Source organism: Drosophila takahashii, chromosome 3R (genome assembly GCF_030179915.1).
Source record: "Drosophila takahashii strain IR98-3 E-12201 chromosome 3R, DtakHiC1v2, whole genome shotgun sequence".
NCBI classification, from domain to species: Eukaryota; Metazoa; Arthropoda; class Insecta; order Diptera; family Drosophilidae; genus Drosophila; species Drosophila takahashii.
In genome coordinates, this window is record NC_091681.1 from 15,561,008 (window position 1) to 15,577,054 (window position 16,047).

General features: G+C 41.5%; 3 protein-coding genes across 17 annotated transcripts in view; all 3 read right to left on the minus strand.

The window, feature by feature from the left end:
• Positions 1 to 604: 604 nt before the first annotated feature.
• On the minus strand, positions 605 to 3,966 carry Cht5 (Chitinase 5). Its single transcript, XM_017145895.3, has 7 exons — positions 3,869 to 3,966; positions 2,803 to 3,424; positions 2,278 to 2,401; positions 1,672 to 2,163; positions 1,424 to 1,609; positions 1,154 to 1,351; positions 605 to 950 (listed from the first exon to the last, which is right to left on the minus strand). Exons 1-7 carry the CDS (start codon positions 3,870 to 3,872, stop codon positions 795 to 797), a joined length of 1,782 nt encoding a protein of 593 aa, XP_017001384.2. The 5' UTR covers positions 3,873 to 3,966; the 3' UTR covers positions 605 to 794.
• Positions 3,967 to 4,441: 475 nt separating this feature from the next.
• On the minus strand, positions 4,442 to 6,323 carry LOC108060171 (transcription factor Sox-1). Its single transcript, XM_017145751.3, has 4 exons — positions 5,917 to 6,323; positions 5,769 to 5,842; positions 5,345 to 5,682; positions 4,442 to 4,713 (listed from the first exon to the last, which is right to left on the minus strand). The coding sequence occupies exons 1-4, from the start codon at positions 5,938 to 5,940 to the stop codon at positions 4,499 to 4,501; spliced, it is 651 nt and encodes a 216-aa protein (XP_017001240.2). The 5' UTR covers positions 5,941 to 6,323; the 3' UTR covers positions 4,442 to 4,498.
• An 859-nt stretch (positions 6,324 to 7,182) lies between these two features.
• The window catches only part of kmr (kramer), a 54,903-nt gene continuing 46,038 nt past the window's right edge, over positions 7,183 to 16,047 (minus strand). For 6 of the 15 annotated variants that reach the window (XM_070217756.1, XM_070217754.1, XM_070217755.1 and 3 more), the window contains one exon: positions 15,749 to 15,887. Coding sequence is in view for 9 of the 15 variants with exons in the window: in XM_070217758.1 (XP_070073859.1) it covers positions 9,055 to 9,167; positions 11,593 to 11,710; positions 11,774 to 11,866; positions 11,929 to 12,111; positions 12,167 to 13,504; positions 14,066 to 14,305; positions 14,372 to 14,680; positions 14,845 to 14,982; positions 15,598 to 15,887 (2,822 nt within the window). In the remaining 6 variants the exon portion in view is untranslated. Of the gene's footprint in view, positions 9,168 to 10,088; positions 10,561 to 10,805; positions 11,262 to 11,592; positions 11,711 to 11,773; positions 11,867 to 11,928; positions 12,112 to 12,166; positions 13,505 to 14,065; positions 14,306 to 14,371; positions 14,681 to 14,844; positions 14,983 to 15,597; positions 15,893 to 16,047 lie in introns of those variants that run through there. The other 9 variants (XM_017145786.3, XM_070217760.1, XM_070217761.1 and 6 more) reach the window with 9 other exon arrangements.

The window sequence follows — 16,047 nt, forward strand, 5'->3', positions numbered from 1 at the left end:
TTAGATATTTCCTTTGCACTAGATCACTTTCTCTCTCGGCACTTTCGTTTTGGAAGATGGTTTAATTATAGACAATGCGGTGCTCATTCCGCATATTATTACTCAGAGCATCTTTTGAGCCAAAAACAAATATTTCGAAATCAAGATTTTGGCCTCTTTGCGATTTGTTTCGTGTCACAAATGCTTAGGTTCCATTTCCCTCAGGCTCTCCGCACACGAGTTGAGATTATGAAAATCAAATGTTAAGGATTGAAACGGTACACACACATTTCGCTGTAGCATTTATCATTGCTCGTTCATATGGTTGATTGCACGAACAGCTGTTCGTTGTTCCAAGGCTACCATCCTCGGTGCACCTCACCTCATCTCACCCCATCTCATCTCAGCTCGCCTCGCCGCGGACAAGTGAAAATCTGTCCCAAGTCATTGCGTTTATTAGCTTAATTAGAATTGGCAAATACTCGTCCAAAAATATTGTGCAGGGCAGGGAGCATTACGTATACGTAAGCTTATGTAAGACACGCTCCGCCCCATCACGAATTGTTTTATTCTCGAAAACAAAACGATTGCTCACACCTCCATTGAACGGCTCATTTAGCTCTTGGTTTATTCGACTTTAAAATCATATTTATTTTTATTGTTTTCGTCTCGTCTGGTTATCCTAAGATATACCCCCAAGATGCCATTAAATTAAAATACTTAATCATCTAGTTCTAAGTTTAAATAAAGATTTACCCATCCTATGCTAGGGCTTGAGTTTTTTAAATAATTTAAAAATATATATTTTGGGACAGTTAGTGGGCCTCGTTGCCCTTCTGCTTCTTCTTCATGCGGGTGCAGTAGTACCGATCGCTATTCTCGATCCAATCGCAGACATTCAGAACGGTGTGGAAAGCGGTTCCCTCTTTGCATTCGAATTCCACGGGTTTGCCATGGACACATCGGTAGTACTGGAGGAGAAGGGGAAAATATTAGTACTACATAAATTTATAAATATTTTTTTAAAATTTTGTTATCTATTTAAGAACCCAGATCATCCACATTAGTTTAATTCACAGTATTAGGAACACTCAGTCCCCATAAAGTATGCAATGCTTATCCGATTAGATTGACTAGACCCACATATCTTATAGGGTACTTATTTTAGACTAACCTTTCGGCAGTTGGGATGTGGAACAAAGTCACGGTTGGTACAATCGATTTCGCTGGGATCAAACTGGGGTCCTGCTGGCTGTTCGGGTTCTGCAGGTTCAGGATCAACTATTTCTTCGGGCTCCTCAGTGCTTTTTTCCGGAGCAGGAGTGGTTGTGGTTGTCGTGGTGGTCGTCGTCTTCTTGGGCTTTTTGGGTTTCTGGGAGATAAGTAATAAATATAAAAATTTTAAAAATTCTAATAAATTATTTTTAGTAATAATAGCTTTTACCTTTGTGGTTGGCTTTTGAGTGCTAGTACCAGCAGTTGGCACAGGCACAGCAGTTGGGCTCATCGGACTTGAAGTTGGTTTGGGCTTTGGCTTTGGCCTTTTGGTGGTACTCATTGTTGGTTGCGTTTGCACCAATGTAGCCTCATCCGGATTTGGTGGGGTTGCTGGAGGCTTTGCCCACTCAGGCTGAAAAGGAAATACATCTCAGGATTACATAAGTATTCCAAAATTATAGAAATCCTACTCACCCTTGGTGTAGTTTCCCTTGTTGGTTCCGGAACACGATAGTTCTTCATGTTGTCGTAGAGTATCTGCATTAAACCGTTCTTCTTGCCGCACAGTCCATGGAAGTCATCCATATCGATGGCCCAGGTCATGGCCCCAGCATAGCCACGCTGCTTGATATAGTCCATCTTGATCTGGACCGACGCCTCGTTCTCGTAGCCCACCCACTGGGTGTCCTTGTAGGTGTAGGGCACCATTCCCGCGTCGTCCCATTCCACAGTCCATCCCTTGGACTTGTCCATCACCTCGGTGCAGATCTCGTAGTAGGCCAGGAAGCCGCTGGCATTCGTGTAGGGACCCGGAGCTCCGCCGCCCGCCTCCTTGTTGATGTAGGTGCCCATGTTGTAGTTCTTGTTCGAGCTGCTCAGCGTGAAGGTGCGGCCGTAGAAGGGGATGCCCACCACCAGCTTGTTGGCCGGACAGCCCATCTCCTCCCACAAGGCGAGGCCGTCGTTCTTGAATGGCGACGCTAATTAGTTTGGCACCAGCATCAGCAGCCCATCCTCCCCGGTGCCCCATCACCATTCCCAACCCCAGTCCCAACGGGCTTTTATTAATACATCACTTACCACATTCAGGCGCTCGTAGGCGTATTGGTCGTGCTTTCGCTTGTAGAGCGGACTGTGAACGTCAGCGAATCCGGCCCAATTTCCTCGCAGGTCATAGGTCATGGCATGAATGGCATCTAGCGATCTGCAAAGTTCAAATTGATATTAAAATAAATTCTTGGGTAAATATTACATTTAAATTTTAAATTAAAGTCTCCCAAATTTCAAAACTTTTATTTAAAAAAATAATTTAAATTTTTAATAATACTATTTAAGTCTGGAAACTAGAAGGAAGAATAGTTGTACCTACTTGGTTATATTTTCCTAGTTAGGGCTAGTACTCAACCCAACAAAAAGTCGTCCAAAACAAAAACTTCATATGAAACAAAATTTTTTGACGTTGTTTTTCATATAAAGTTTTTTGTTTTGGACGACTTTTTGTTGGGTTGAGTACTAAGCCTTAATTAAAAAAAGGTTTAGTAATATTTTTAACCTTACTCCCTTTAAAACTATCGTCTAGAATATAGAAAAATTTCTTCAACTTACTCGCACAATTCCGGAACGTGGTATCCCTCCTGTAAGCGGAACTTAGCCACCGGCACCGCCATGGTGATTTCCCATCCTCGACCCTCGCGATCGAAGGCGCGTCGCAGTTCCTGAACGAAGTAGAGGAACTTGTCCTTGTCCGAAAAGGAGCCACCGCGATCCGTGGCCCCAGGATATTCCCAATCCAAGTCGAAACCATCGAAATTGTACTGCTTCATGAAGCTAACCACACTGCGTATGAAACTCTGTCGCCGCTCTCGAACCGCCACCATTTTTGAGTACTTAGAGCCACCTTCCGCCCAGCCACCCACTGCTACCTCCAATTTTACTTTGGGATGGGTCTTTTTCAATTCGGTAAACTTGCTGAAGCCCCCTTGGTCGACATCCAAATCGGGATCGATTACGAGGACATCCCAGTTCTTGTCGCTAACACCGATAAAGGAGTAAATGATATGAGTGCACAGATCGGTGGGCACATCCTCCAAACCATATCGACCGATGCCAGGTCTATAAACAGCCCAGTTGCTGAAGTAGCAGACAATTCGAGAGGGCTGATCTGCGGCCAAAGTGGCAGCTGGCCAAAAAGAGAGCACTCCCAGGAGCAGGAGCGCCAAATGATGCACTTTATAGGATGGGAAATAATAAAGATTAATTAATAGGTATTTAAAATAATACAACTTAATAATGTATTCTAATATTATTTCCCCAAAAGCCTTTAAAATCCTTCAAATTCCACACCTTAAAAGTTAAACATTGTTTATTTTTAAGCACACCATTATATTATTTTTGTAAGACCCGAGACTTCTTAGCCATCTTCCCGATTGTTTGGCTTTTTCTCTGTGTTTTTTTTTATTTTTAAGAATCGTAAAAGCCTCTCCCGTTCCCAGTAAAGACTTGTTTTTCGAGATCGACGTGACATGCATCCATAATTGAATGTAGTGCGAGTCTCTTATCGTTCCACTGTTAGGGTTTCGTATTTATGGAACAGCTAAGGTTGTGTGTCCATAATGCTGCACGCCTCAAGTTCGTTCACCGATTTGCACTTTGTATGCACGGTCAGGCTTACCCATTTCTTAATGCTCCTCCACAAAGCGAACTGAATATATGAATATACCGAAAATCGGGGGGAATCTCGAGAGTTCTGCGTGCGACGCGCGTTTGGCGTCAAATGACAGTCGAGCTCTCGATCAGCTCGACTTTTATAGTGGGAGGCTTGGGTCTCGAAATACTCTTTTTTTGCAGTCCGGTTCTTGGATCGGATTGCGCCTTTGTTCCTGCGTAGAGTGCGTGAGAGGTGCGAATCTCCGAAGAATCGCAACATTTTGGGGGAATGGTTGAGGAAGGTGGGAGTTGGAGGAAGGGGCTTTTGTTTTGCTCTGCCGACTGACTGTGCTCATTTCCAGATCGGTTTAGCTTGTTATCTCGTCTTGCCACTTTCTTTCCGATTGTTTTGCATTCGCATTTCAGTTTACTGTCACCCCCCGCCGTTGTTTATGCTCTAGAATTACCATATATAAGTCGGGCAGGGCCCTAAAAAAGATCCCTGTAAGTGGCCTGGATAATGTTACGCTGTGCGCATCCAGGCTTCGCTGGCCGATTATAATGGTAATGGATAGATAACTTGTGGTTTTCGTTTTGGTTTTGGTAGCAACTTTAATGTCACTTTAAAGACGTAAAATAGAATCGAGGCTTAAGTCTAGGGCGAAGTGCCAATGCGAATGTCGATGGCCAGGGGGGCTTCTTCGGTGCTGGAAGGGATGGGAGCTAAAGTGGTGGAGGTCGAGGTGGAGGTGGTGGAGGTGGTGGAGGTGGTGGGGGTGGTTGAGGATGGAGTAATCGGCGCTGCGGGTGGTGGAGCTACACTGCTTGAGCTGGGCCGTCTCGGTGCCACTTGAGATCCTCCTTTGTCACCTGAAGGAAACGATTGCTTTTATAATTTCTTGAATCTTAATGGATTTATAAATAAAACAGAGTGTCCTATTGTAACTATTCGAAAAATGTTTGCTTTTCTCCCTGATCTAAAGAATTTATAAATAAAATGATTTTTTTTAACGAAATAGAGCATCTTAAAATGGTATTCATATTTAAAGCAATGACATTTTAAATATCACTTTGTGTAAGTTATTCTTAAAATTTCTTAAGAATTCATTTTTGTTTTACTTTAACGTTCCGGAATAATTCTAAAGCGCATTAAAAAAGTTTTCTTTGTGAGTAAGTGTTCGGGTAAATATTAAACAATCGTATTAACCAACAACAGAGAAATGTTTATCCAAAAACAAGAACGAAAAAACTTGGTTATCAAAAAGATAGTGATAAAAATCTGTTGACTAACACGAACAATAAATAGGTAAAAATTATTTATCTCACTTTTGACAAAAAATGTATAATAAATATGTTCTTTCCCTTATTTCCATTTTTAAAAAACAAATGGACTCAAAATTTACAAGCACATAAACTTGTGTGATATTTAACAATCACTTTAAGCCTAAACAAAGATAGTTATTAGACTGCCTAATAAATTTTCCGAGTACGCAAAGCTCACCTTTAAATGGCTCCAATTCCGCTTTAAAGGGTCGCTGGTGCTCCTCGTATTCGGGGGCTCCAAAGGCATTCGGAAAGGGTTCGAAGCCATGCGGCTCGAATCTGTGGTGACCATGGGGTGGAGGCGGACCATGTGGTGGATGCTCGAACCCAAAACCAAATCCGCCGGGGTGATGGCAGTCGGGACCCGGAGAGTGGTGATCCCAGTGCCGCTTGTGGTGGCTGTGCCCGTGGTAATTGCCGTCCCCATGATGGCGACGATGCCGATTGTGCTGGACGTGGACCTGGCTAAAAACGGGCGCCGACTCCTCGGCAAATAAATCTTGGCTGGTGAAGGCACTGAAAACGGGAGCACAGAGAAAAAACAACAAAAAAGAACCAGGTGAAGGAAGCAAAATACGAGCTATACAGATACGGATACTGACGCATTCTCGATTCCTGGGAACGGAGCAGCCTGGAGCTGCAAACTCTGCGAGCTTATCACGGCGAACAGCGCCAGCTGTGTGAAATATATGGGATTGAAATGGGGTTGGATTGGGAGTTGCGTTGGGAATTTACGGGCTCTGGACTTACACGGGCGGGAACTGAGGCTAACATACTGTTTGTTGTTGCTACTCGGAATCCCTTGGAACAGTTTATCTTCCTTGAACGTTTCGCTTGAACCTCGCTCTTTAGCCGCACAAAATCGACTAAATCTTGCGCGGCGACTCACTTTATTCCGCACAATTAATACTTGGACAATGTCGCATGTCGGGGTTTTTATCTGCTGCTCCCTTACTCACTCAGATTTTGAGTTGTTTTTGTGCGCATCATCGGCGCTCAACGCCATAAACCTGATCGGTTTATGATAATTCAGGTTTTTCATACCCAATACCCATTTACATACGAGGCTACATTCATACACATAGGTCGGTTGTCTTTTGAGCGTATTGTAATTAGCCGATGTTGGTCCGGAATAGCCGCAAACGTACTTTAATTGCCAGTTAATGTGACAAAGTGTTGTTAATTTTGCGGTCGCTGAATTGAACCCCATTGAGAGAGGTTGTGCTGCAGTGCGAAAATGTCGCAGATTATCGTATTTGTCGCTAATTGTTAAGCAATACACTCTAAGAAATTATCGTGACGGAACTATGTTTAGTCATCAATCGACTTGGTGAGGGGAAATACAAATAATAATCGGTTTAAAAATGAAGACACCACATTTTAAAAGAAATACCAGTACTCTATTCAAACAATTTTTCTGAAGGTAAAATAAATTGTTTATTAAAAATCGAAAATTAATATATTATTTTTATAAAAAGAATGCGTTTTTGTAATTTACTTGAGTTTTGTATTACCTATTTCGGAATAAATTTGCTCATGATTAAAGATTGTCTTCAAATTCTTCAGTGTACCCTGAATAACCAATCTAATAGTGACAGAAACAACAGTCACGATTATGTTAATGTGATATCGGGGCTGTGATAAGGCTGCTTTTAGAAAGTTATCGAATGCTCCACATTTCACCCAGTATGGCTATCTTAACGCCCACACACTTCCGCCGCGCCAACCTGTACGTCGATTTCTGGGTCTATTTGTGATGCCAGCGGCGTCGGCCCAGAATACAATACAAAATGAAAATATTTTTAATGTTGAGCTGTCAGCGCCTGGACTCATTGTGATTCATGACGACGGGGAATCGGCCCCTTAACATTGATCTTGAATTTAGCCGGCAATTGGGACTGAGATTCGTCATAAGGCTGGGCAGTAAGTGACCAGTCGTCAGTCGTCGAGTTCCTGTTCCGTAAAACCTTCGTATATACTATAGTAAGTAGCTGTTACAATGGAAACAAAGGCGCATTTGAATTTTCAACTATAATCTTTATTGATAACATTTCTCGTTCGCAGTTTATCGTCTTCAACTCTTATCATATTATGACGTACAGTTAATATGTATATGTTTATGTATATCTAATATATATGCAATAAATATTTGTTGAGTGTGTTTTTTTTGTTTTCTTAGATGTTTTCTCCCTCTCTACTTTCGGTATCTGGGGAGTATGCGTGCTTTTATGCCTGGTGCAGTAGCAATTTTAAGCCGACAATCTACATAGCCGACAGTTTGTCTTCTATTTATATACTTTGACTTTGCCTTAACTTTTCTGTGGGTGCGCAAACTTAGGGGAAAACTTGAGAGCAAATAATTTACATATACACATCCATATAGCACCGCGAAATGTACAAACAACTTGTGGAATCATTGGGAACTTAGCGATAATGATAAAAAGAACCTTAAACCATACGTAGCAAATAGATAATAACAACTAAAAACTAAGAACTTAAAATAGATTTTTGTACAATTTTGCAGGGATCGTTTCTCATATAGATTCTCCTCTCTATAAACATTTTCTCGTCGTTGTTCTTGTGGGTTAGTACTATACGATTATTTTTCTGTATGTATAATTGAGAATAGAGCTATGCGATTTCAATAACTTTTAAAGTTTCCATAGACATTAAATTCAACCAGCGATTGCGTATAATTTTATCCATTGACTTGTATTGCAATTTTGTTTAAAAACATTCATCAACATGATCGAATACTTGATTTCAACCGTTTCCCTTTAATTGCCCGGCTAATTGACCTACATTTAAATAATTATGCGTACGTTTGTGTATATTATAGCATTATGCTCGTTTAAATATGTATAGCTTTAAATTAATATATGCATGTCGTAATTCAGCGTTGCCTTTTATATGTTCTCGTTTAAATACAATTGAATTATATTTCCTCAGTTGTGTATTTATCTTAGTCCATTATTAATAATTGCGATAGGTACGTTTGGGAAAAGTTGCAAAGGTTCGAAGTGCTTTGAGTGCGCTGTGATTTCTGATTTCTGATATTTGATTTCTGTGAGTTCTGCCAGAGTTACGATTTCCGTTCTACAGGATTGATGGTATATCGGGTTCGGACTAGAGTCCCTAACTAACGGTTTGATGCCACTGCTGTTGATATTCTGCTGACTGATCTTAAAAACTTGTTCATATCAAATGCATTAATATTGGCTCCAAAAGTGGTTCAATTAATGTAACTGCTTGTTGGTTGGTTGGTTTCTTCTTGGTTTGCTCCTTTGTAGAGAAAATGCGCTACTCTCGAAAAGTCCGTTACAAAAGTCTTTAAAGTTATTGTATTAGTTGTCGTGAATAAGTTTTGACCTGCCCCTCTACGTTGTAAGCCCTTCAGGAACGTATTTGATTCGCCTCAACTCCGATTTAAATCGTACATAATTGCTGATCCTATGCGGATAGCGATTTTCCTACTGTTCAAGAACGCTCGCTAATTGTGTGTAATTGATATCGTTTAAATGACTTGTAACACGCTTACAGTGATATGTTGAATCTTTGATTTCCATATTGTATATGTTGTATATATATAATAATATGCTTAGTATCATTTACGCAATAACAATCGCCTCGCCAAAATTCGTTAATTTCCCCCTCTCTCTCTCGCTGACTTTCGATTATTTCCGTAGTCCTTGTTCAACAGATACATTTATAACTCCCCTAAAACTCAGTCACATTTAAGAATTGATACGATTTTTTGTTTCGGTTAAAATTGTTAGCAAATTTCCTAGTTTGATTCTCAAGATAAATGCAGCGGATATTGTGCCTGAATAGTATATATATATTCGCCAATCGGAGTTAGTTTGATTAGTTGTAGGTCGACGTTGTCGTTTAGCTGTAAAAATTGTCGCGTTGCTGGAATAACGGCAGTGGTTCACTTGGTGACTCCGATCGGTGTTCGTCATCTTGATTCGATCTCTCGGCCGCCTTCGACATGGCTTTCTCTGTGGGTTGACAAAAAGGGCGAAAAGTTAGTTCGGCAAGTTGGAAATGTGGATTTTCTTAGACCAAAAACCTTCCCAAGCGTGCTGTAAAAGTTTGTAGTATAAAAAAAGTACACCGATAACCGTTTGGAAGTATATATCGTGTGTGTTTGGTTTGGGTTCTTCTTTTTTTTAGCTTTTTTGATGGCTTTGTGTGTTTGTTGCTACTCCTGTTTTCTTGAGCTTTGAGCTTATACTTACTCGATTTATCGCTTCTTGACTCTTTTGGACAACTTTCATACGCATGTTAGGCAGTGCAGAAATTTAGTTTGGAAACTAAGCAATTTGCATGAAATTGGTTTTCAAAACTTTCGCAAACATTTCTAGTTAAATTTGATTTTTCTCAAAACTGACATTTCGTTTTTTAAATTTTTAGAAAATACAACAGATTTCTGTGTATTAAAATTAATAAAACGTGATAGCCCTAAATCAAAAATGTTTAATATAAATATTTTAATATGAAGCGAATTTGTTATCTTTAAGGAAATATTTAAATTTATTTATTATATTTCGGCCAGTAGATTAATATTTCTAACCATTTTCTTTCCTAATATTCCAATAGATTTGCACTTTGGTGAAAACATTAAATTCTGTGCTTGTTTTTGGTGAGTAGTGTGTAATTTTTCTGAATTTTGAGTGTTTGGTAAGTTTTGCTTGTGTGTGGTTAGGTGGTTTAGTTTTAAAGTGCATTCATCATTTATAGCATTAAGTCTACAATTATATTTATGGCGTGCAGGTTGATTAATTTGGCCAATATTTTAATTCTAAGCTAAGCAGAGTTTTTGGGCGTGATTAAATATGGAATGCAAATGGCCTGGAAGCTACAATATACTCGTATATTGTTTATTTATGAATATCGGTATAATCGAAATGTGTACAAACCTGGACTTACGCAATCGTATATCTGTTGTTGTTGTTCTTGTGCTTGTTGTTGTTGTTGTACTTGTTCTTGTTGCTATTACGTTGCTGTTTATTCTTGTTGTCGTTTTTGAATATTTTTTGTTGTATTTTTAGTATTTCTTGTTTGTGAATTGTTGCGTTTTTAGTTTGAAGTGAGTTCTTTGGGTGAGTTTAGCATGCTGTAAGACTCAACTTCGCGTGGTTTCTTGTTTGCTGTTATTGCTGTAGTTACTGTATACTTAGGTGTACTGTATACTAGGTATGCATATGTTTGGTATGTTTCGGACAACAAATTCTTTTTATCGCGAATCGTGATGCGAACCCTCTCTCAGCCAATCGATTGGCAAAACACAACGTGAACAAAAATTAAATGCAATGCAAAAGGTAAACACAAAAGGTGAACAGAAACAACTCGACAGGCTACTTGCGGATTAGTTGTGACTAGTGGGATTTCCTAGAAAAATATGCAAAACAAACAAATAAACATGTAAATTGAAACGAATGCAAATGTAAAAATTATACAATTATAATGGGTGTAAATAATAATAAATAGGTTTAAAGTATGTGTTAGTTTTATAGTAAATATTTGTATAATAATCTCTTTTCTTTGGGCCTTAAAACCTATTTTATCTGTAATCTTTTGTAAAGTAAAAAATCAACCATTAAATAAAAATAAAACTTTATGGAATTCAGAACAACACTATTTCGAGATATTTAAATTTAAAGCTGCTCAGAACTCCCAGCTTGATATGTTTTGTGGGTCGGCTAACACGGCGTATGCGCAATATGCGGAATATGCAATCTATCTGAAGTTCATAGAACTCTCATCGATGCTTACTTAATTTATGATTAATTATACATAAACTGGTCGGGTGCAGATGCGAATGCGAATGCATGAGAGGGCAATGTGGGCCACAGGTTTTGAAATGTATGATTGACTGTTGAAAGTGTCTGAATATTGAAATTGAATGTGGTGTGGGTGGGTGGAAGTGGTGAATGTATGTACTTGTGAGAAGGGGTTATGAAGTTGACGAACGACGCCGGTGACTGGCACGCAATGAGGTGGGGTCATGATCTTAGAGTTCTTATTCGAACGGGGGATCTTAACGCTTTAGATTAGATGGTATGCATATGATATGTTTTATCATTAATCATCTAGAAATCAGAAAGAGTTGAAAGAAGATACATATATAGAGATTAGAAGAGCATAGAGTTGACAGTAGTTTGAAATGTGGGGATCTGCTGGCATGGTTAGATTACACTGAATATATACATATAGATAGATAACTCAGGGGTCTATATGTTTGATTTTGAGAGAGCATATTAGTAAGAACATAAACAAGAAACATAAACTCAACTTGCAAGGCATTGCGTATACATTTGAACTGGGATTTGTTTTTCTCTTTTTGGGTTATCGATTGGAACTTAACACAAAGGTAAACTGCTGGTAGGAGACCTAAATGTTATCGAGGTGAACTGTACTTACCGGCCACAATCTTGCTGACCTGCATCACCTGCTGGGCGAGGATTTGATTGAGTTGCAGCAGGTGTTCGCGCTGCTTCTTCTCGGCGTTGATTTTGCTGGGCGGCAAACTTTCGTTTTCCTGTTTAAAATATAAAATAATATTTATTATTATAAATAATATATTCTAAGAAACCAGACTTACATTGCTGCTAAGCGGCGCCTCGGACAACATTTTCTTGATGGACTCGACCTTCTCCTGACGACGCTTCTTCTCCTCCGGCGAAAGTTCGGGCGTCTATGGGGTTTATCATTAGTTAAATGTTAATATATATAAATAATTATTTATTTTCCACTCACTGTTTCTGGTATGTAACGCTCGGGTATGACTATTTTGTTGGGTGCCAGCAGCAAGTTGTCTATGGTATTCTCCGAAATCTTCTCACCCTGTCCCAAGGCAGAACGCACCACATCGGGGGCATTCATGCGAGGTCTTAGGGCCACCTCCATGTCCAGATCATCGCGAGCTCGCCAGTTGGTGTTCTTTAGAAATTAATAAATATAATATAAATATTTTTTATAATTTAATTTTCCTTACATTTCGATTCATATCGTTCTCGGCCTGCACCTTCTCCATGGCCTTCTGGTTGACATTATTCGGCGCCGTGTAGTGCCGCCTCTTCTCCCTGGGAACTGCCCTTCGGTGCTTGTGATGCGGCGGCACCTTCTCCACCACCTTTTCGGTGTCCTCCGAAGCCGAACCGGCGGACATTTCGTTGATAATCTGGCGGGCAGCCACGCTCTGGAACACCGGCTCCGGACTGATGTCCGTGAGGCTCTTATTGAGGCTCTGCAGGGAGTCCGTCTTGGTGCGCAGGGCCACGCGGGCACTGTCCCTCGAGGGATTCACCTGCTGCTGCAGCTGCTTGGCGAAATAGGCATTGGCCAGGGGATTCAGGTGTTCCCTTTGCTCCCTCTGATGATGATGATGGTGGTGTCCATTGCTCTGCGGTGCCGGTGGCGGTGGCGGCTGATGCTCGTAGTTGCTGTTCCTATCGTAATCGTAGCCATTGTTGTAGTGATGACCATTCGCCTGCTGCTTGCCGTTCAGGTGACGACTGTGCCGCTGCTTCGGGGGCTCACTGTAGTTGCGTGGCAGCGACTTGGAGCGACTCTGGTGGCCGTGGCCATTGCTCATTTGCTCCTCCAAGTTCTGGGCGTAGAGCTGCTGCTGCTGGGCATACTGCTCCTCCTCGAGCACCTGATCCAGATTCTGAATGGAGCTGCTCAGACCGCGTTCACTGCGATCCCGATTCCGCCGCTCCGATTCGCGCTTCACAATCCTCACCGTCTTGATCTCGGGCTTCTCCAGGCCAATGGCAAAGGGATTGCTGTCCAGGAACCCGTCGCTGTCCACACCGCTCATCTCGAGGGCATCGCTGCTGCCGCCTCCATTGTACCGATTGTAGTCACTCAACTTGTTGGCCGAGCTATTCGTGTCCACATAGAGGGGCGTGGATAGGTTCAGCGTGGAGTCATTCAACTGCTGTCGGCTGCCGCATCGCAACATATTGGCATCGAGATCGGTTTCCGTCCAACTGGTGGAGTTGCTGCGCTTCTTGAGGCTGCCATTGGTGGAGCCACCACCGTTCATCTCCTTGTTCCCGATCTCCTGATACAACCTGGTCGAGTTCTCCGTCAGTTGGCGCACCGCCGAGCTGAGTTCGTGCCGCTGCCTCTGCATATCGCCCACCAGGGATTGCACCCGCTCCAATTCGGAGGCCAAAACGGCGGCAGTTTGATCCCCGTTGATGTGCTGGCCATCGCCGTTCATTCCACCATGGCTGGCTGCTCCCCGGGTGGCCTGCACCTTTTGGCGGAGGAGCAGGAGCTCCTGCTCCAGCCGAGCATTGCCCGCCACTGTCTGCTCGAGTTTCTGCAAGGTAGGATTAGGGTTTAATTGGTGGGTTCTCTGGGTTGCGGGCAATGGCACATGCAGCAGAGGCCACAAACACGAGAAGTCTTTTGCATTAATCCTATAAGTTGAGCTTTAGTTTTAGAGTTTTCGTACTTCTGGTTATGAAAAAATATTATATTAATTTAATTTTAGTTTTAAGAGCTTTATCTAAAATATTGCTCTACGTTTTTAAACTCTGAATCAACTTAAAATATATATATTTACTTTTAAGTATATACTCAATAACTTATTTTTAGTTTTTACTGCAACTATAGTCAACAGTAAGCAATGACGAAAAATTATAAAAAACTATTAATCGCTCTGGTTTGAAATTAAATATGAACTTTACCCTTTTTACCTATCCTATCCATTTTATTTAATGAGGAAAACCTAGGTTTGCTCAAATCTCGCTGTATCCTGTATCTAGTTAAATCCTTTTAAAATTAGTTTTTGGTTAGTTACATAAGCGACATGCGAAGCTCAAGCAGACAAATAACACGCAGCTGTGGACACGAAATGCAAAAAACTTCTACTAGGCACCTTGGCTACCTTTGAGTTCTCGGCCAGCAGCTGATGGACCCGCGACAACTCGCGCTCCAGGATGTGCTGCTGCTTCTTGGCCGCCTCCATGGCCATGGGCGTGGCATTGTTGTCGTGAATGCGGGCCCTCAATCCTCCCAAGGCTCGCTCGAGGTCCTCCTTGTCGCGCTGCAGACTCTGCAGCGTGCCGGACTCCTCCTGCAACAGCTGATCGAGTTGGTAGAGCTCACGCACCTTGGCCTGAAAGTCATATAATTATTACAAATTAATCAAATTAATTATTAAAATATTTTTAAGTAAACCCACCTGCAACTCCGCCTGATTGGGACTGAGTCGCTCCCACTGCTGCTGCTCCCACTGCTGCTGCTCCTCCTGCAGCATTTGACGCTCCTGCATCCGCTGGTTGAACTCCAGGCGGTCCAGAGTGGCCGGCTGAACCCTGCCATTTGCATCGTTGCGATACAGCGATCCCAGCTTGACCATGTTGTCCACCAGATTGACCAGCGGCTTGCTCTTCTCATAGTGCCGCTCCAGGTCCAAGAGGTGCTGCTTCAAGTAGTCCAATCGCTGGATGCTCTCGGCTCTGGTCAAACCCTCGGCACTGCGCAGGCGATTCTGTGGAGGATTTCGTATATAAATAGTTAGTTTTTTGGATATATAAAGTTATTCTTTTTAATTTAAAAGTTAGATAGACAAAGTATAGAATTAGTCACAGAACCAGCACCAGAAGTTAGCCAAAACCGCCCAACGAGAAACATAGAAGTCTAGAGTCTATCCACCTGCACATCGTGAATATCGCTGCAGCACTGCTCGATGGCCCTGGCAGTCTGGCTGCTCTGCCTCCTCAGCTGGATCAGCAGGAGGACCAGCTCCTCGTGGGTGCGACTCAGCAAATCCCCGGCCGACACATCCAGGTTCTGTGGGTTGCGTAAATATGTTTAGGGTTTGGTTCTAGCCGTCCCTCAAATATCTTTACTATTATCATTCAGATACCTTTTAAAATCTTTTAAGCTAATTTTGGAGAATTTTTCACTTTTACAATCTTTTTACTATATTCCTTTAAATAATTTGTGTTTTGTATTGTATAAATGTTTAATTTTTTATTTCTCAATCAAAAATAAATAGACGCTTGTTATTCTTGTTATTAATTTTTAACGAATTATTTATATTATATCCTTTGGCTTTTTATATTTTTGTTCCCCAGCTTTCATTCAAATTGAAATGCAACTATTTCTCTATTATTACCGTATATTTTGGAACATAGCGACACACAGCTAAAATTAAAGTGTGAAGCTTTTATTTGCCGTCACATTTTAGAAAATAGGTAATAATGTTTGATTTTAATTTACCGAGTTTTTTGTAACCAACGATTGATATATAATATTTCTGTGACCTAAATCAACCAAATAAAACATTTAATATCGTTTAAAATTCGTGATTGCATCCTTTTAAAAGTGAGTTTCAAATGTCAAGTATGGGAAATATTCCAAAAATTCGATTAAGTTGCTACCCTCGAGGGACAGACTACTCACCCTGATCTGGCTGCTTGTCTCGCGTTCGAGCATATCGATTTCCGCCCTACTTCCGGTGCGCCGCATCCGGAACTGTGGGTGATTTTGGGGCGTGGACGTGGCCAGGCCACCGGATCCGTTTCCGGCATAGAGTCCGCGATCCGTGAGCACCGTATTCTTGGCGTACTTGGTCTCTGCCGCTCCGCCGTAGTAGGGAGCAAAGGCGGACTCCTGCTGGATGTCCGAGGGATCCGGCTTCACCGTCAGATTTCCGACGGGCAGATTGTTCACATTGCGCACGGATATGGAGGCTACAAGGTCATAGAGAGGGGGATTAGGAAAAAGTATTTAGTATTTATTTAGTCTAGGATAGGCGGGCTTAGAATATGTAGTTTCAATGCGTGCGCGAAATATTTAGAAAAGCAATCAGTAATCGGTTAGCAAATGGCCGGAATTAATTTAATTTGGCTT